Raw genomic sequence first — 22,103 nt, forward strand, 5'->3', positions numbered from 1 at the left:
CATTTCCATTTTGTTCCAACAATCTCTCACTACTTACAAAAGTCCTGTGATCACATATTCGTATTAGTTCATACATTTCTTTTTTTCATGAACAGAAAAGCAGAGTTATGACCTTTTCATTCACTGGACTCCTCAGAGAGCTGAATATTGCTGTTTGTGATCCTTCTGCCAAATGGTACATTTATAACTGTATGACTTTGGAATAAAAGAGTTTTTCAGTGTTCTTATATCTGATGAGTTTTTCAAAAAGCATTTTATTGTAAGAACAGTCACCCCGTGTTAGTGTTTCATAACTATTATAAAAAATCTCAGATAAAAACAGCTCTTTAAACAGTTTTTGGGCTGTTCTGTCTGTGTGTTTGTGTCATTCATTCCTGAGCTCAGTGGGGAATTAGTCTTCGTTTTTTCCAGGACATCATGGAATTCCATATTACCATAATTCGTAGTCGGGACTTTTAGTGGGGATGTTGGGGTGCCACATTGTATATCACTGGTACAGCTTTGTAAATAACTCTAAAGTATTTATTTGTGCTCCAGTAAACAGGGAATAGTACTGGTTTAGACTGGTTTGGATTGGAACACTTCTCGAAAATAGGGTTGGATTAGAGACATAGGGAGAAAAATGACGATGGATGAGAACAATTTCTGTGTGATTGATAAAGGCCTTTGACCTTTTCGCACAACGTTTGATGCTCAAATGACAAGGCAAACATACTCCGTCTCATATAGACATACATGGAGATACTCAAGCGCTGACACACTCAAACCACGTAATTGAATATTGTGCAGAAAGCAAACATTCTCCTGTAAACATATCGTCTATCACCTCTATAGTTTAATCCATATCTTCAATGCCAAAACGAGATGCACACCCAACACACACACAAGGCTGCAGCTTGTCAAACAAACAAATGAGGCTGGAGTCCCTGTGAAAGTCATCACCATGACCATCCCAGCGTCATCATCACGTTATCCTGCTTCATTACACAGCAACACAATCCAGCCTGAAATCAATTAGCTGGCCATGCTTGTACCGTGAAGTGTACTCCCCACTCCCTGTCCTGTGCCTTGGTTTGATGAAAACCAATGTTCAACATCCAGATGAGAGGTGCAGCTGTGGAACTGCCACATATTTTATTTATCTTTTATTATTTTGGAAATGGCAAGAACCTTTGCTTCAGAACCTCCCATAGTATCCATGGTAACCGATGTCGCTTCTACATGGTGTGACTGAAGTCCGCTCTCATTCTTCAAGGTCAAGGATGAATTTGAATGCAGCATAATTTCCTTCACTGTTAACTAAGCATTTAGTTTTATTTTAAGATGAGCTGTTGTTATATTTTCAAGTCTTTGTGTAAACATGTTAGTGGATGCATATAAGTAATGGTAGACATAGCTTTACTAACTAAAAAATTCAAAAATTAATAAAAAAAAACTGATATACAGTATAACACAAAAATTTCAAACAAAAATCAGTAGTGGAACTTTTGAATGCATTTAATTTTTCTGCAGTGGGTAATTTATGAAAAACATGCTTTTTGTGTATTTAAACTATTTCTATGTTGCAACATCTTCACCTCATCCCAGTTCTGCTTTTGCCATCTGCAGAAATACACCCCTCATGTATGTGAGCACATACATGAGTCTGATTGAGAACGCTAAGTCCCTCCTACTGGCTATGATTGATTGTTTCTGAATAATTAGTGTATTTCTCCAGATAGCAGTAGGAACACAAGCAGAGGAACTTGATTTCTTTTTCGTTGATTATTTGTCTCATATTATACTGTGACAACAGAGTTTTAACAAATATGTAAAACATATTTATTTTCTTATAAAAACTGCAGCTTTAAGTTTGGAATGCTTTTATATGAAGAATGTCTCTTAAAATGTAAACTCTTTATGAGTCCAGTATAGTGGAAAAGTGTAAGATGCAGCACATTTCTTAGCACACATTCTGGTCATATTACAGTGGGAGTTCCTACAGTAAAATATCATTGTGTGTTACTCTCTACATCAGGTTAGCAAACATCCAATAGCAGGTGGAGACCTCTCTCCACCAGGTCTCGTGACTAAATTTTGACCCAAATGAGCAAACTATTCATAGCGTCGTTTTGTTTCTTAAATCAATGTTGTCCTTCCACAGGTCTTCCCTTCAGCTTATCATAAATGTTTCTCCTTAGTTTATGCCTGGAAACATGCTAGGCTGAGCAAATGCCTCCATGCATGCCAGTCTGACTGCTGGTTTAGGGAGAGTCTGTGCAGATAGTCAACCAGCTGAGTGGAAGCCAGCTCTCTGTTTACTCTATATGCGCTATTGTGAAAACAAGCATGCTGATACAGTAAGTTCCCTAATCACTGTCAGCTGTTTCCTATCGCCGTATTGAATTACTTTTCTCCTCAGCTACTGTGTAAATCTAAAGTTGTCCAGATTAACTGATGAATTTTCTTACATACACCAAATTGTGAGATATGAGTAAGGCATAATAATTCTCCTGTTTTTCCCCTTGTGTGAATGTGTCTAAAACAGCTGAACTGTTATTAACCTCTGCCCTAAAACCGTTGTGTTGCTTTTTCTTTCTGAAACCCTTAGCTATGGAAATACAAAAAACAAACTAACTATTGTGAAACCATGCTGTGTTGACCCAAATGTGTCCTTTTGTAAAAGTTGGTTTCTCTTCAGTCCATATTAACCAGTCAGTGTGGAGGCCTTGCAGAAGTTGAGTCCACCTGTGTGGATAAAAAGCTAGTCCTTTCGGCTCGGACAGGGCCGGGTTTCACATTGGGTCAAGTGTCTATCTTTGTTGTACACATAAAAAATCTGTGCTTGTGAATGGCCTGGTGAGTTGTGTATGTTTGTGCTCTCTCAGGTGCCTCATCACTGTGTGTTTGCTCACCACTTTCTCTTAGAAACCAACATAATCACCCTTCCAGAAAACACATACACACACAACCAGAGTGTACTTGATTTGTGTGCAAACATGAGCATGGATGTTCTGTACCATCAGTAGAGAGAACTGTGGCTTTCAAGCATTAATCAAAAGCTCTGAAGTCCGTTGTTAGACATGCCATGTTTGGACATTTACAGTGAGCCACTCAGTGTGGCTGTTCCACTGAAGGTGACCATCTTTAGATTTCAGTCATTAAACAGTCCATAAAATTTGTTCTTTTTTCATTGATAAGTTCAGCTCTTATTCTAAAATTAGTTTATTTCTTTAATTCAACCACAGCAGCTTCATCCCTCATGCCATAAGACTACTAAACTGCAATTAGTTTAATCTTTTATTATATATATTTACATTAATACTTTATTTATTTATTTATTATTGGAGTCTTGCAATGAAATTTCTTTCGATTTGTATATATTTAAACGTACAATTGAATAACAATAAACTGTCTATGTCTAATAGATTGTGTTATATATTTCATACGCAGCATAGTGAGTCATAATTTGGGTAATTCAGGTTTTTAGAATTACAGGAATAAACATATTATTTTAATCAATTTAATTTTTTATATGCTGCTATTTCACACAAAAGAATCATTTTATGTCATTTTATTAATTTAAGATGATTGGTCCTTTTTATGTCTAGTTATACATGTTTAAACCCAAAATTCAAACATTTAATGGATTTAGATTTGAAATAATTGAACCAAGGAGTTTATTAGAAGTCACTTAGTATATACAGTATATATATATATATATATATATATATATATATATATATAGACACTGAGATTTTCAAATACTATTTTTTAGTTTTACTAAAGAATAATTTTTTCTGTATTTTTTACTTGTTGGTGTTGTCGCATCACACTCATCTATAATTGCTTTCTTAGAAATAACAGTAAATATGCCAGACAGCCATGACTAATTATTGGCTGACATGAGGGAAGTCTTTGGGATTACATGGCTGTAGTCCATTCTAAAGTTTATGGTATGAACATAAATATTAAGATTAGGCCTTGGCCTCCCGGAAACCTCTGTTTAGGAGCAAGACTGTGACATCATGTATGTGTGAACAGACACATACAAGCCATAGCAGGATCTTCAAGCCTAATGGTGAGCAAGGCACAGCAGATGCCTAATTTGACGTGTCTTGAATTAGCCTAGTGGGTGGCAAGTTTGTGCGTGCGTGTGTTTGTGTGTGTGTGTGTGTGTGTGTGTGTGTGAATGGACTCATCTGCAATTAACAGCATACAGGTTAATGCATCCTCATATTGAAATGCCACATGTTTGTATGTGTTTGCATGTGCGTATTGAGTAGTGAGTAAAGTGCCTTGAGGCAGAACCCAGTATCAATGGGGATTACTAACACTTAGTGAACACCACTGAGACTGCAAAAGGAGTAAATGATTTAGAACCACTGGCCTTAATGTAATGAAAGAAAGACCCTCCATGTCAGGAACATGCACACACACACACACACACACATGCCCACGCACACACATTCCTACCTATGGGTGATAATCCTGGGAGCTTACATCTCCATTAACACTAACGCTGCACCACAAAGCTAGCTACCACTCTGTATTTCCCTGAGGACATCAAAGACACTTTCCCACTTTTCTGACATTCCCAACTCCCCCCTCCCCCAAGCAGACACACACACACACACACCCACACGCATTGCATCTTTCTATCTTCACAAGGACTTTTCATTGACTTCAGTTCATTTCTACAGCCTAACCCTGACCATTTCCCTCGACCTAATAATTACCAGTACATGCCTAACCCTAAACCTAAACTAAGCTCATTTCACACCTTAGTCCTAAAGCTAGCCCCCAACCACAAAGCAGCACTAGTTCTTATGGGACCCTGGGTTTAGACCCCATAAGTGGGTCCTCACAATGTAGTAGTTCTTGGAAAAATGGGTTTTCCAAGGTGAGAAATGCTAAAAAAAAAAAAAAAAAAAAAACACACAAATACACACCCATGAGGGATGTCAGCATGGGTTCACAGCACAGTCACAGATGTGTTTGGCTGAATGAGTCTATTACAAGGATGTTGTGAAGTTCTAGCATGGTGATGATACTGTATCTGTGTCCTCTAGTATGAATAAATGTCCTCTGCATCTACACAACTCAAATACATCTTCGAGACGTTGTGTATCTTAGGTATCTTAGGTTCTTTCAACCGGCTGGTAGATTTTTGTAAATCTAAGCCTTCTGAATGTGTCCAATCTTCCTGAACATGTCTAGTAGATCTGCTTTATTAGTTGCTTAATTTCCAATGGAGTAGGGATGGACAGATAGACAGCAATTTAACCATAAATATTCTCTGAAAGATGTGTGTGCTGCTTTGTAAGGCTTGTCACACTAAATGCTGGGATTTGTTGCACAGCTGTGGATGGCATACGATTTTAAAACGGTCCCTCATAAACCTGTAACTGAGTGTAGTCCGAGTTGTAGCTGCAGCCTGCTTTATGGCCTGTTGGTTAGTGACAGACTGTTTTTGCAGTGCCTGACTTAACACCACCACCTGCATATGCTCTCTTCCACACATTGGCTCACACACCATTACATATTGCACAGGCCCTATCGTAAAGAAATTAGTTCAGTCGGGCCCCTTGCACTAAAGCCTAATTAAATAAACACTAAGCGGCCTTCTGCCTCTGAACTCCACAGGTAACCCAGAAACAATGGTATGAGCACTTAGGGATTCTGTCTTTCTTGAGCTAGTTTACATCTTGAACATACTTTTTCTGGACTGGTTGAACTGGTATAGTAGAGTTGATTAATTTGAGATAATTTTTTTTAAAAATACAAATTCAAAAAAAGACACATTCTTGTTGACTCAGGTTTGCAACAATGATTTGAAAAATATTTTTAGCAATACTTTCTTCCAGTCCTTGTTTGCCCTTCAAGTATTTTATTTCTACACATGTGAGATATTTTCATTTCAAATTTTACACAGATCTTAAAGTGACTGACTCAATAAACATACAATTAATGGTAAAAATATTAAATTTTTCAAACACTTTGTTTAACACTGGTTTATTTGCATGCCAAAGTTATCAGCTAGGTGGAACAGCTAACATATTAGCTAATGTATACAGTAGACACCGATAGGAATCATTATTTCCTATCATGTCTACTGACACTCCTATCACAAGAAGTCACCAACAGCATTTATCAAAGCAACTACACATCTTCACTGAATACATTTATGGCAACATCACAGTTACAAACGTATGGAACATAATTTTCAAGCTGATTTTAGGTCATAAATGGTCATAAAGTACTAATAAAATATTTTGCTCTTAGTGTTCTGAAACTGAAGCACAGTTTTTGGGATCACGTCTGAAAATAGTTGAGCACAAAAGGAAGATGAAACATTGTTCTAAAACTTGTATCTCCTCTAAGACAGAAGTAAATCTATGTCTTACCTTTATCAAGTGCACATTTTTATTCCATATATGTACATGTGTGTGTGTAATATATATATATATATATATATAATGTTGCCCTGGCGACCTGTCCTCCAGGGTGTACCCTCCCTCTTGCCTGCTGAATGCTGGAGCTAGGCAGCAGCACCCCTCACCACTATGTAAGGATAAGCGTGCAGGATAATAAATAGACGGATACGTATTTAAGTTTTTCCGGGCCCATTGGATGGCCACTATTGATTGCCATGGTGACACCTGCAGTCCTGATATTTATCAGTCAGCTGGTCTCTGACTGGCCTGTCATGTCCCTCGTAGATGATGTCACATCCTGACCTCTGATGATAATGTGGAAAATTATTTTACACAAAAATGTTTCAAGTGTTGTGGATGTATTAAAAGTTTAAATAAGGAAACTGTATAAATAAAAAATAAAATATTTTTGGAGCAAAAAAGTTGTCTGGCCCCCAATAGGGGACCCTGTGGATCTGCATAGTCTAACTAGCACTTGAAACGGTTCTGTCTAAGTAATAATAGTATGGAATCTGTTGAGTGGTTTTGTAAAGTCATGTTTGAACTTCAGTCATTTCTAAGCATGTTACAGTCCATATTTCTTTAATCCCTCAATAATTCACACTGAACACCCTTTATGTTTGTCTGTAATAGTTTAGCATAAAACAATTTCCAGATAAATGTAATGAATACATTTTTACAATTTTAAGTCATCCTCAGTGGAAGGTAGTGGGCTTGTTTAACTTTAAATATATTCATATTTAAAGCCAGTGTGGAGGCTTTGGCCATCCACACTGACCAAAGCCTGGTGTGATAAACTTAAAGCTCTTCCTAACCTTCCGCCAAGCTGTTATCATCCAGAAAAGCTACCGCAGTCAGAACCTTTGATCTGTCTGGCTCTCTGGCTATCAGCAAGCAGAACACTGACTATAGACTACTGTGTGCATGTGTGTGCGTGTGTGTGTGGGGGGGGGGACTGTGCGCCCTCAGGCCTGGCCAATCTCCACTCCGCTGCAGGCCAGTGACAGGTGTTAATGCTGGGGCGAGAGGTTGCACGGGCCTCTGTGCTCCCCACAGTGATAACACTGACCGACCTCCAAAAGCACACAATAACACACACTCTCACACACAGTGGCTTGGCTTACTGATAACTGCACTTCAGAGGCATTCTGTTTGTGTGTGTTGGATTGATTTTTCTAAGGATTCCTCTTCAGTGCCAGCAGGCCTTCCTTCAAAGCCTTCCATGAGAGCCTGTTAGATCTGTGTGTGTTCGTGCAGGGGTGGCTGCATGTGTGTGGGGGTGTGCGCTTGTGTGTGTGGCTGTGGCTGTTCATGTGCATGCGTGTGGCTGTGTGTGTGTCAAACAGCAACCCTCTCTTTGCCTTGGTATTCATATATCATTAGGTGTTGGATGGCAGTTTATTTAATGATGGGAAACTGGGAAATGTAAAGGTGGAAAAGTGGCAGACACAGACACACACTGACACAGCAGATGTTAACAGATTCTGGGCTTTCCAGGAAAAAAGAGGCTCTGCTCATCCTTGTCTCTACTTTCTCTTTTGATCTCACCCTCCCTGATATTTCTCCCTGCTTGATTCACCGTTCCTTTGAGTATGTATTGACTCCAGATAGATGGAAAAACTGTCTGGAGGAAACACAAAAACACTGCATCTATCCAGATTTGCTTTGCTAACCTAATAATCTGAGAAAATTCTTTGATTTGTTTTAAGAGCTAGAGCGTAGCTTTATCAGAGGTTTCAGAGCACGGATAAATTTCATGATTTTTTCCTGAGGCCGCTAAAGTTGAATCTTTTCTGTTTACAGTTTATCTAAATAATTTCTCAACGGTTTTGCAATTTTTTTAGACAAAATCTTATATCCAGTACTAAATGTCACAACTTCTTTCAAATAATGCATTTTCTCTGAGTTTATCTTTAAGTACATTTCAAGATGTATATCTATAAATTCTAATATGGTTAATATATCTTGTACAGCTAAGTTAGAAAAATAATACTTCCTAACAGCCTAAAGCGTGGAACAACAAAATCTTTTACGCCACTAAAAATGGTTCGTATTTAAAAGACGAACTATTTAAATGCTCTTTGGTTACACAAGGACGGGTGATTCTGTTGATACAGGAATCACATGAACATCACAGCCTCACTGTTACATCACTGCCTGGGTTTCAGAGGTGGTAGAGCATCCAAAGATTGTACTCAAGGCAGAGTAGCACTACTTCAGCATATCTTTACTCAAGTAAAATTAAGTAGCCATCCAAAAGGTGAAAAGGTTTTTGGTAAAAAGATTTCCCAAGTTCTGAATTATTAATTCGATTATATGATTTAATATTTTTAAAATGATGTTGTCAGACAGATAGAAATTTAAAATTACATGCAAATTCTGCTGTTCTAAAGAATAAAATGAAACATATAATACAAGTAAATAACATAATTGCAAAACAACTAATTTAGACAAAAGGAAACATTTTACAAATTAATTATTTTCAATATAAAACTTATGAAACTAATATTTACAGCAGATAGTTTATACATACACTGTAGCACTTACTGTAATGTCTCTATATGCAACTTAGTAAATTAAATTATTTACCACCCACCTCTTTTGGTACCATATCACTGCTTCTATGAAGCTAACTAGGGATCAGCTGATTTTAGTTTGGGGCGATGTCAGCAGAATTATTTATGAGTAATTCTCCATTTTTGAAAGTATAGTCTTTAGCTGCCTGACCAATTTCTAATTTGAAATTCAGAGTTTGCATTAAGCAGATAAGGTTAACTGTTTAATAAAGTTCTTGAGGCAAAAACACTTCCGGGGTTAGTTTTGTCAGTAAATATGCTATAATTTAATAGATATCATTTATTAATTAGATGTTCATATTTAATAGGCTTGCCAGTCATCCAATAAGCTGGCTGTTGCTTGTCATTTGTGTGGAGCTTTTAGTTGAAGACATGGTAGAGTCCTGCTGTGTTGGATGCTATGAAAACAAATTAGCATTAGCATTCTAGTTATAATATGTTTGTCAGTTTTCTGAGTTCTTAATTCTGAGTGAATTAAGAACACAGCAGGTTTGGAATGGTTCATGCCCTCAGTGCAGGACATGGCTGTGGGGTGAACTGAGAGGCCGGCAGTGTCTCTGTACCAGACTCTGTGTGTCCCTGGTTCTTTGAACTACAGTAGATGATTGTGCTGTTTTTATCATTCTATTTTGGAAAACATCAACTAAAGTTGGACTCCTGTTTTTCTGTTGTTGTTGTTGTTGTTTTTTGTGTGATTTCTTATCTAATGCACGTAGTTCTTGCTTCAGAATGAGTTTTTAAACCACGTTTTATTGCATGAAATGCTAAGAAATCAAACTTAATATTAGTAGTTACCCAGATCTTTGAGCACAGTTAATGCTGGGTGATGTTCATTTCTCAGATTTATATTCAACCTCTAGGGAAAAAATCGAATGCCGCATTGGCTTTGGTAGAATCAAGCAAACACCAGCAAACAATGAATCTGTTTTAGCAACTTTACACATAATTTTTTTTTTAAATATAAAATTATGCTTGACAAAAAGGTAATATTTATATACACTATGGAACTGCTGCTGATTGGAAGAACACCTTAATATAATAGCTGGAGTTTCCTTGGTCCTGTGTTGTAAAAATGTCCCAACACCTTTATCACTTCATACTGCTAGGAGGCACAGTTACCCAGTAAAATGGACACAGGAACAGAATAAACCAGTTGTTTTAGTGTCTGCATGCCTGGCTTGTCACACACAAACACACAGAGAAGTAGGTTGCAGACTCTCTGGCTCCAACATTCGAGATCCTTCTGATAGCTGAAAACATGGAAGACACAGAGGAGAAAAGATTAAGATGCAGCAGAGGCTTGTGTAGATTTGCTTTTGACAGGCATGAAGATTAGGTTGCACTTAGAAGAGGTCTGGTGTGTGTGCGGCTCCAAAGCAGCTGATCCGCTCCGCTGTGGCAAACTAGTGTGCTGTAAATTCATTTCCAACCAGATAGGCAGAGGTCAGCAAGTTTGGTTGATTCAACATGTAAGAGTGTTTTATTTTCAAAACTAGAATAACTTTTGGCATATTTATGGCATTGTGTTTTAGAACACAATTCTAATTTCTTCAGCTTTCCTGTCTTCCAGCATTGATTTCTTCCTCAGTAATGTACCTCTGGCTCATTGTGTTGCTGTCACAGCTGACTCAGCAGAGGAAATCTCAGCCAGCAATCACAGAGGTTGTGGGTGTCATTTCATTTCTGCTCCTGATAACACAGAAAAATGCTGTTGATGTTGCTGTGTTCCACTGATACCATTATAATTTACAGAACTTCAGTCTGTTCTGCTTTTACCAGTTATGGTTTGGGCTCAACATAACCATGCACTGAATGTTAAGATCACAGTGAGGCTTTATTCTGCTGAATAAAGTAGCTTTGTTGTTTCCTGTCTAAGTTTTGCAGAAAGATTTGTTGTAAAATGTAAAAAAATTCTCAAACTACAAAAGAAATATAATAATATGATTATCACTGTAGAGCGTAAATTATGAACATTATTAGATTAAATTTGGATATTTATTGCCATTATGTTATTTTGTCAGATTAAAAATGTTTTTAAAATTAAACCTGTAAGGACATGTTAAACATACTTTTTATTAAGCCCATATTTTTTCTAAAGATGTTTTTTGCTCTGACTTTCTTTAAGAAAAGTGTCCTGTCTGTATTGACTGTACGTGGATCATATATATATATATATATAAAGTTATATATAAAGTTTTTTACTTTGCAAGTTGAGTTACTTAAACAAATGAACTGTTCAATACTATTGTAATTTATAAAATGGGTGTATATGGTGTTTATCCACTCTCACTTTTGTGTCCAGTTTATTTTAACACTTTTTAACAAATACCTAATATTAATATTAGCACACAGATGTAGACTAATTAATTTCACCCCCAGTAAAAAACAGATAGGAAGCCTTAAAGGTAATGAATCTGTTATTTCAGCAGCATAATCTCACACTGGAACATTTAGTGTGTGTACATTTACGCGGTTAGATAAAAATTTTAATGTTAAGAAACAATGTTTTTTGACTAAATTCCTCTCAGCATAGTTATTGGAACCCCTGCTGTGGATATTTTGTACAACCAACTTTGATTAACAGGACATCATAAGGTTGGAGCGTACTGAGAAAATGATCTTTGATCAGTTGTCTTTAGACAATCTTTCCAGATGCCTGCAGGTCAGGGGTCACCTCTTCTGTTCCACTAAGCCCCCATTGGCCTGTTGGATATAGATTTGGGAATTGAGATGGTTATAGCTGAAGGCAGATTTTATGTTTGATGAAGGATTTCTGTATTGATTTGATCATATGTTCTGGATCGTCATCCTGGTAAAAAAATAATAATAATACAGTAAAGACTCATTTTCAGTTTTCTGGCAAGGCCACAAGATTGTTATTTAACATTTTCTACAGTTTATAAGAATCCATGAGGTTATATTTCTTTGTCAGGCTCTGGGCCTGTTTGAGTTTGGTTTTGGGTTTTGTCATTTCTTTTGTTCCTTAGTTTTCTCTGTTAGTTCTGCTTTTTTTCCCTCATTCCACTGCAGTTCTTCCTTAGTGATTCTAGTTGTCATATGTATTTCTGTTTGTAGTTATTCTTAGTTACTGTAGTTTTAATATGATTCATTAGTGTAGTTATTCCTTAGTGTTATATTCATTTCCTGTTCCCCTGTGTACTCTCTGTCGCCCCCTGTGCCTCGTTCCCTTCCCCTCTCCTCTGTCTCCTGCTCCCTTTACTCACACCTGCGACCTGTTAGCTCATCAGCCTAGATCCTCTGTTTCAGCATCCAAGCTCTCCAGCTTCTCATTTCCAGCCACACGTGTCTAGATCTTTTATCTACTCCTGTCACGTCTTCGTTCTGCCCTGTGTTCTCCTCATGTCCCCCTTGCTGTTTTTTTTTTTCTATGGATTTTTGGTTTTCATGTTTTTGCCGTGGCTCCCTTTGATTATTGTAAGTTTGTTTTTTCCATATTTTTTGTTATTCATTGGCCACCTCTGTCGTCTGCATTGGGGTCCTACAACAACCTTCTACACATCTTGACATTCTTAAGTTTTCTAGGAAAGAGAAAAACACAATTCCATATATTTATTACTTCTTTGTCAGTTCCTAGAATGCTTAAGTTGATATAAGCCTCATCTTACCAAGCAGTACAGTTCCACTTGGTCCCAGCAGAGTTTAGTAAACTCCATGTTCACATTAATTATTGTAGGACAGTAATTGTTTCTCCCAAAATATGGCTACCATGTCAGTAGTATCTCCAGCTAAGTTATTAATGACACTCACTGCTGCAGTTTTTAAACTATTTATTTTCTTACCACCCTCCTCACCTTGTATGTAGGCAGGTAAATAGTGCATTTGCATTTTATATACACACCATAAGGGAAATAATGTCTCATAAATTTCTAATTAGAGATTCATAGAAGCTCAGCTCAATTTAAAAAGTCTAAAATTATGAATAATAATTCAATTTTAAAGTGATTGTAGGTGTACCAAAACCTTTTCCACAAGTAACTGGTAAACGCAATCCTTCATTTATTTATTTATTTTTTTCCTTAGGATTTTTATTCCTAACTAATAAACAATAAAATAATTCATACATAGCATGGTTATTCCTGTTCTACACAGTAACCTTATAGTAATCAGTATAACCTTGAGAGAAACACATTTATGTATTTGCAGGGCAGTTTGATGGGCGCGGTGTTACCCTGCTGGAGGTGTGTGGGAGCTGGCCCGAGAGCTTCGGCGTGCCCAGGCACCATATTGGATCGGCAGACATCAGCGACGAAGGCCTGCGGGAGAGGCTAGCCGACGCCATGTCTGAGTCTCCTTCAAGGGACATAGTGGGCTCTGCTACAGGTTGGTAGAGGATTCATGCTGTGTAATCACACTCATTCTTAAATGAACACACATGGTTTTCAGATAAATGGAAGTATTTTGTCTACTTTTCTTTTAAAATCAGGCAAAAGGTTACTTATAATCTTGGCATAATATTCCCCTTCAAGCTATTTTAGCTCAGCTGTGTTTTGTTCTGCTATGTTTTAAGTACATTATTAAATCACCAAGTTAAAATCTAAAATGAAATCAGTCTTAGTAATAATATAATTTTTTCTCTAATTTTTGCACTTTCACATATTAGCAAAAACTAATAACGACATTTCCAGACATTTTTTTGAGAAGGTATAGGATGCCCATTTCCAAATATCTTCTGCTTTTAGCTTTTTTTTATTTGGATTTTCAAATTACTACTTCATTTATCACGAGAAATATTTAAACCAACCTGATATTATGTAAAAAAATAAAAAAACAATTGCCTCCTTTATTTAATCATAAATTTACTACTATTAAGCACATTTTATTGGCTCAGTTTCACTAGCCACACTGATACCTTATTACTGCTTGACCAGTGGAATCAATAAATGACTTAAATTAAACCTTTTTGACAAAAAGGATTTTATTCTTGAGCAAAAGAGATTTTTTAATCTCAATGGGATACTTCGTTAATAAAATAAAAGTAAAATAAAATAAAATAAACCAAGGCAGCAAGTCCTGGGACTTAATGGTTAATACAAAAAGTAGGAATCATAGCAGTAGACAGAATATTCTTGATGTGTTCACTGGCTCTCATTGCTTTTGTAAAGAGTTAAGAAATGTGAAGCCATCACTCAGACATTTGAATGTCACAAAATGTCTATTTCAGCACCCTGACCAAACAGAACTGTCATATCTTCCCTCTCAGGATCCCAAAAATATGTAAAAAAAAAGTAGAAAAATGCCTCTTTGTTCCAAATGAATTTGTGCCCTTCAACAGAAAGAAGCTTCTTCCTGTAGGAGAGCAGTGTTATTTTACCTGCTGAGGATTTCCCAGCAGGGCTTTTCTGACCATTTCATACACATTAAGAGTTCCATGTGTCCTCATGTGGTGCTGCTCTTCATCACACATTTCATAATCACTGTTCCCAAAGTCCCTAATTATCTTGTGACCTGGCATTACCCAGCAGGCAGTGCAGCCAGCTCAGGATGCAGTGATTGATTAGCTCAAACAGAGTGACATGTTCAGCTTGTGTTTGTGTGTTAGAGCTCTTGGTATATCTGCACCCGTCTTGCTTCGATATGAAGCTTCCTGTCTTTGTGTGTGTGTGAACCAGGTTTTTATATCCTTGGGGGGACCTGTGTTTGTGTGTGTGCAGCAGACATGCCGTTGGCCCTGACAGTCCAAATGGTTAACTCGTTTAGGAAGCGGCAGTGAGCCCCCACCATCCCCCTTCTTAAGTGAACAAGAGCTCCTTTGATTTAAGTGTATGTATGTGCACAATATTGGGAGGGGGACACTTCCACAGAGGCAGCTACAGGAATGGGAAGGGTATTTTGTAGGGGAGTGGGGGTCACAACACTATAATGGATTTAGCATCGACTATCAGCCCCCTCCACAAGCCATATTCAGCTGCCGCTTTTTCCCCCCACACCACATCTTTCTCTCCATGTAAGGACTTAACCTTATTTGGACTGTCTTTCTCTTCTCTCTCTTTCTTTTCTCATCACTCTTTTCTACCCCCTCTCATCCCTCTTTTTCTGTTTCTTCATTAGATTAGACGTTGAAGGCTTCTGCTTGCCACCAGTCAGTTGCTCCTTGTTCTCCACCATCGCATCTAAACCCCTTCTGTCCCCCTCCGCCCCTCTTTAATGTAACGCAAAATTCATTACTGATCACATTACATCAAACCTTACACACACGCATGCACACGCACACAATGACACCGTCTTTCCTGTGCCTTGAGCCATGATGAAGACATCATCCTCAGGGAATGTGATGGACTTGTTGGTTTGTACATCCATTCATACAGGCACAGAGGCTTCAATCTTTGCTGGTTAATCTAATTGCGCAGCACTTCTGCCCGGGAACATATAGGAAATGTCCCTGTGTCTGCTGTAAGCAGCACAGAGCCATGTGGGACCAGAGGTTGTGGTTTCATTAGATATGGACATAAATTCAGTTGTCATTATTCATCCAGGTTGCAGAATGATGAATGGATCGACTCTGTGACAATACTTGATAACTTGTTAACTGAAGAAATAATCTGGATCTGCATACATAACTCTTGGATTGGCTTTATTTTATCCCTAAAGGCCATATTCACATTAAACACACTGTACTCATATGTGCAGTGTGTGCACCTTGCCTTACACCTTATCTTGAAATAAAAAAAGCCTCAGTGCCATCTGTTGGCATATTGAATTGCATATATTGACATTGCAAAGTGAGCGATGTGGGACTCTCTGCTGCTGTTGATCACTGCAAACCTGTAACTTCAGGCGTGGTTTGTTTCTTTTACACAGCAGAGAATTTTTTTAACTTGTGAATGTCTTAGTCAAAATGTATTTTTGCATTGCTTTGGTGTGAAGTGATTCAGATACTTTATCAGACACTCATGTTCTGTTGTGTCTATAATCTCTTCTGGATTGGTTTGCCTTCTGGTTTGCCTGTGGTTCTCATATTCTAGGTCTGGTTGCATGCATCAGACTGTGACATGTATTCCATGATGGTTTATAGATGAACTGTGAACTGTATAATGTAGAAATGTGACATTGTGCTAAATGTTTAAATAAATGTTTAGCACAATAAACATTGTGTTAAGTGAAATGTGCTTGTTACCCGTTGAATTTATTTTATAGAAATACATTCAGTTCTTACAGATGAACATTTGTCAGGATGGACTTTGAATTTTGCAGAGCTAGTGCATACACTACAGAGATGATATACTGTGTGTGTGTGTGTGAGTACTTGTTTGGCTATTCTATTTAGGATTGTTTCTGTCATATTTATTAATCTTTTAAAACTGATGTGCCTTATGGGGACCAAAGCCTAGTCCTAATACAGTGGCCCCTTGTTTATGGCATGGTATTGGGTTTTGTTTAAGGTTCACCTTACGTCTATACAAGTAACGGTTAGAATTAGGGATAATGTCTGGGTTAGGTAGAAATGCAGAGTAAATGCAAGTTGTATGGGCAGAAATACAACAGGCTATAGAAATGAATAGAAAATTTATTATGGAAGTCAATGCAAAGTTCCTGTCAAGATGGAAAAACATACTGTGTGTGTGTGTGAAGGGGAGGGGGGGCTGTCTGGAGCCAAACATGCTTACCTAAGAAAATCAACAGGCAAATAAGTTGGATTATTTAAAAAAAATTGTGTTCTAACACATTATCCCTGATAGAAGTCATATGAAATACTAAGTGTACACGACAGTCAGATTCTTCAAAACCCAAACCTAACAGACAGGAACAGATGAATGTGTTGGCACCCCTGATGTGTACCAATAAATTCAGGTCTTATTACACTGATTTTGCTCATAAATCTAACCTTTGAGTACATTCATTCAGCTGGGAAAATTGCTTTTAACTAAATTATTGGTAGCATTAGTGTTGGTATGTGTGATATGAAGGAGTTTTTACTATGCCCATTTACCAATAAGACAGTACTTAACCTTCTCCTGGAACATTTCAGAAGGTTGAGGGATACAGATGGATACAAACTCTTTGCACAGTCTCTCCAGATCACCCAGAATCCTGAATTGTCTTTTATGCTCTCTTCTCTTCAGCTCAACCCACAATAGGAGTTAGCTCTAAGAACTATGATACCCACAAAAAACTGATGATTTTATGTCCGGATAACTATTTCTGCATTGATTTATCTATATTTTATTGATCATTATCCTGCTGAAAGACCCAATGGTGATTAGTTTTCTGGCAGGGGCCACTTTTGTTTTTTTACTTAAAATCTTAAAATCTTGGTACACTGGCCCCCAACCTTGAAATCTGGAGAAATGAATGCATTGTCGGTTTGACACGGTGCATTGTGAAAGCAAACCGCACCAAATGAAGATGGATCAAATGTCCCAACAGTTTTGGTCTCCAATCAAACTGAGTCTACCGGACTATCAGGTATGAAAACACCCTGAGATTTTTTTTTACCTACCTTAGGTTCCTGTTCACTTTGCATTGTGATCAGATATACTGGTCCTTCTCCAGCCTAGCGGCCAGTTGCTAAAGGAAATGGAGTGTTGTGTCGTGTCGTATTCACATGTCTTTATGTGAACAGTATTTGCAGTCTCTGTGCATATACAGTACATGTGTCTTTTTGTGAGGCTTCAGTGGGCCAGGGCAGATGGTATCTTGCTCAGTGTCTCCCTTTAATGGGAGCTGTGACCCCAGCAGTTAGAAACACAGTGGGGTCGCTTGCATAGTCCTTGAACCTGATTACAAACACACACTCAGTCCTGGCTCACCTGTAAACACATAATCTTCAAGTATTTTTCCTGTCATCTGCTTCAACATAACTGTTCAGGTCATTTATCAAAAGTTTCAGCTTTATCTATTGGTTTTTCAATGCATACTGGCACGATGCTGTTTACAATCGTTTCCTTCATGCCTCCAAAATTAGTCTGCAGAACGACAAACTAAAACAGATTAGATTTTTTCCCGCTCTTCTATGCGTCTTTTCACACATATTCAGAGGATCAGAACTGGAATGCTTGTTGATGTAACAAATCACCATCTCCCTGACATTCTCTTCCAACATACACACTCATAAACTCACACACATACACAAGTGTGTGCATACTCTTGCAGATTCACAGAGAAAACAAAGATTCCAGTCAGAGTAATGGGGCTCTCACGCTAAGGCCGAGACCCGGCGTCGCCAGCTTGGAGGGCAGGTGACACTTACAGAGAGAGATGGACAGACAGACAGACAGAGGGAGAGATAGAGCTGAAGATGAAGAAGGGAAACAGAGAGGAAAAGGGAAAGGGCTGGGGGGAGGAGGGTCTCACTGACGACTAAAGCACTGGGGCTGAAATTAGATTTTGCTCCAATGATATAATGTTGCTAACTAGATTTGGCTTATTGGTGCCTACCCAACATAAATTCCATTGAAGCCATATGGAGAATAGACTACTGCTCAACACAACCTGGTGTTTCAGCTGCCTCGGGAACAATGGTACCATTTTTGTCAGTTTACTTGCATGATGTAAGTTTCCCACATCCAGTATTTCCAACATTTGGAGGGTTTCCAGCTGTACTGCCATTTAAATATGTTTATTTAAATGCTATTGGCTGTATTAGCTAATTAAAAAACACTAGACATCAAGTATTAACAACTGGAGGTGTGAGCAATCTCTTAATGAGAACATAACTCTGGTAGAATGGTTAATTATAGATTACTTCCAAATCAAGATGCTTGGTACCCATGAGTCTCATGACCGTTCATGTTCTAGGTCAGCATTTCATCATCAGTAAAAAAATAAACATAGAAAGGCTTAAAGTTTCTTGCTTGGTTACATTTTTCTTTGATTACAGATAGATCTGTTTAGAGCAGAGCTGACTGATGGGTGTTCAATACTCAGGAGAAGAAAATTTGGCTATGGTCTGTCATCAGCTGATATTTAAATCCATCATTCATCATTGGCAGTTTCATACCACAAAAATCACAAAATGTTTGAATTCAGTTCAGTATTGCATGATGAACTGTAGAAATAAAAACCATATGTTAAAGTAGAAACATGGTTTTTGTTTCTCCTGCTGCTTTTAATAGATGAAACGACTGCTGGCATTTCCCACCTGAATAGTGGATGATGATGATGATCACTCTAGATGCCAGTAAGCAGTGGTCACTTTGGCAAAACAATTTGTGGTGTGTGGGGTGGGTGGGTGTGTGGTGTGTGTGTGTGTGTGGGGGGGGTGCTCATTTATATCCTATTTAGGACTTTTCTGGTACATTCACTAGCCTGGTGGGTCTTACAGTGGCCTCAGCCCCTTCCTAATGCAGTGAACCCCCTTTTTTAGGCTTATGGGTTAAGTTTACATTTATGGTTTGAATTAAGTTTATGTTACATTTCAGGGTTATGAAAATACTGGTAATGATGAGGGGGAGGGTAAGTGTTTGGGTTAGATATAAATGAAGTTACTAGAATGAATTAAAATCAATACAAAGTTTTATGGCTAGGAATACTAATGTGCTAAGAGATAAAGTTTTCTCCTGGCAACCATTCCATTCAAACCCAAATCATCACCCCTCCACTGTCATGCTTAGCAGAAATGAGGTGTTTTGGCCAACACTTGGATTTGGTTTTGGCCTAACAAGCCCACTTTCCTCTAATTTGCTTGAAAGGAAGTTTTCCAGATTTCCGCCATGTTCATAAAGAATTCCTCCTTCAGTCATAACAGAGAAGTCAGACTTGTTCACTCTGCATACAGTAAAAGTACTGCTATAAACTTTAAATATTAACATGCCTGCTGAGACTTGTGCAGTCTTTAGTCGTATTCTGACTGGATTAGTTTTACTTAGGGACCACATACTATTTGTAATAATTGTGGAGACTGTCAACATTATTAATCCCGAGAGAATCGGCCATGTCAGTAATTTGTAAAGTAAAAAATCCCCCGCAATTTACCTACTATATTTTGCTGAATTCCTGGGTCATGTGATAATACTAATACAACGTGAAAAGGCATCTCTGTGATTTAGACAAACATGTGCAAGATCCACAACATAATTATGTGATTTCTTTTTTCCTGGGAGCATTTCTATTTGCTTTTGACTGAGAATGGAGGCTTCTTTGGAGGGCAATGAAAACCTTTTGGGTTCCAGACCAGGAAAACCCAAATGGCCCAAAGCAGCATCAGAACGAAAAGACTGAAGAGAAGGAGCAAAGTCAGATGAAAATGGTGGTTCACCTCATGCATTGCATTGTGCGGTAAGAATCATCAAGTCATTGCTGAAGGCTTTCTACCTCGGTATTGTTCAAAAATAGTTTCCAGTATTCCAGTATGGCCCCATTAAGAAACCCCGTTTTTAAACGCTGCGATTTGTTCCAGCAGCAGCATTTGTAAAGCTACTCCAAGACCAACATGTTGAGTCACAATTATTGTATTTAAGTTGAATCTGTTGCATCATTTTATCCATTTAATTGATTGGTTTTATAATTAAGTCGATACTTTTTTCTTTTTTTACTTTGTATTGCCATTAGTGTTAAATAAAAATAAATAAACTGAGTCCAAATTTTCCCATTTGGACTCGGTTTTAATTTTGAAGAGGTTTTCACACCTGCTGATGGTAACTTACATGATTAACACTGTCTGTTGACACCTTGTTCTCTTATTTCCTGCAAAAGAATAAAATTTTGTAGTGTTTGTAGACTTAGTTTACTAAAATTTTATTATAAAAATTTAATCGACTCAAAAAAGACTAAAACAATTTTGATGACTATATTATGACTAAAACAGATTAAAACTAAATTACATTCTAGTCAAAAAACTAAGACTGACACTAAACAAAACCTTGCTGTCAAAATTAACTCTGGGAAGCACCAAGAATTAGTGTTTTCATGACTTTGTTTAGCCTTTTGGCTTACAAGGTCAGAAGAAAATTTCACATATGGTTGTTGTTTTGATGTTCTATTGACATCATCTTAATATCTCGTTGGTTTCTGGTTGTTGTTTTTTTTTTTGTTTGTTTTTTAATATATTTATATTCATCAATCATTATAGAAATAAGCATAACTTTTTACTACAACCGCAAATAATTTCATTTGGCTATGGTAATTTCCAGATTATAGAATGCATCTAAATATAAGTCAAACCGACTAACTTAAAAAATAAATGCATGTGTGCCTCTAGTGTCCACATTGTTAAAATGAGATATTTACACAGAAACATTTGTTTGGAATGCATTCTGGTAGCTTACACAAATACCTACTGGAACAGTGCTGCCTAACAAGAGCAAGACATATTTATTCAGAAGTTATTTACAGTTTTGAACATTTTTAATGAAACCAAAGATTTCTATAATGCATAGCCTCCTGGCTTTAGGCTGAAAGACATAATAAAGTAGATTTAGTGGGAAAGTTATGTTTACTCAAGTAGACAATAATAAAAAATTTAAAAAACATGTTTTTAGTCTCTACGTTATTAGGTTGCACGGTGACTCTAATCTAATGTGTAACTTGGAACACTTTAAGTATCATACATGTCTAATCTGATTCACCACGACTCCTGAGTCATTGTAAGTCATAGTGTGAAGATCATTTTAAATAGCCGGACTACATATTTATTTTTTATGTTTCTGTGCTCCAGTCTGTATGTTGAGGTTTTTTTTGATTGATGAGGTGTGGGTCCAGGGGACCACCCACACCTACTAGGTCATAGACAGCTTGTTTTGTTGGATCCCAACTCAAAGAACCTGGGAGTAATAATAATAACAGTAATAATAACAACAGCAGTTAAAACAGTCTGAACAGCTCAGAGCTCAGCTGGCCCTCTCAGTGCCCGACTCAACACAAATATTTAGGGGAGCCTTATCAGCACAGAGAGGCTGAAAGTGTTTCCTCCCTGGTGTCTGCATGTGGTCCAGACGCATATATATATATATATATATATATATATATATATATATATATATATATATATATATATATATATGGCTACAACAACCAATGGCTACAACAGATCCCAGGAACAACATCAGACATCTCAGTCCAGAAATGTGCAGTTCTTGGCACAGCCAAGATACTGCGCAGAACCCTCAAGCTCCCAGGCCTCTGGTAGAGGACCCGAGCTCAGAGGATAAGAACC

General features: G+C 37.6%; 1 protein-coding gene across 3 annotated transcripts in view; it reads left to right on the top strand.

The window, feature by feature from the left end:
• Window positions 1–22,103, top strand: part of bcas3 (BCAS3, microtubule associated cell migration factor) — a 342,270-nt gene that overhangs the window by 292,631 nt on the left and 27,536 nt on the right. For all 3 annotated transcript variants that reach the window (XM_023351529.1, XM_023351532.1, XM_023351531.1), the window contains one exon: window positions 13,157–13,333. In XM_023351529.1, coding sequence (XP_023207297.1) covers window positions 13,157–13,333 — 177 coding nt within the window. The remainder of the gene's footprint in view (window positions 1–13,156; window positions 13,334–22,103) is intronic.

This window comes from Xiphophorus maculatus, chromosome 18, assembly GCF_002775205.1.
Source record: "Xiphophorus maculatus strain JP 163 A chromosome 18, X_maculatus-5.0-male, whole genome shotgun sequence".
In the NCBI taxonomy this organism is placed as follows: Eukaryota; Metazoa; Chordata; class Actinopteri; order Cyprinodontiformes; family Poeciliidae; genus Xiphophorus; species Xiphophorus maculatus.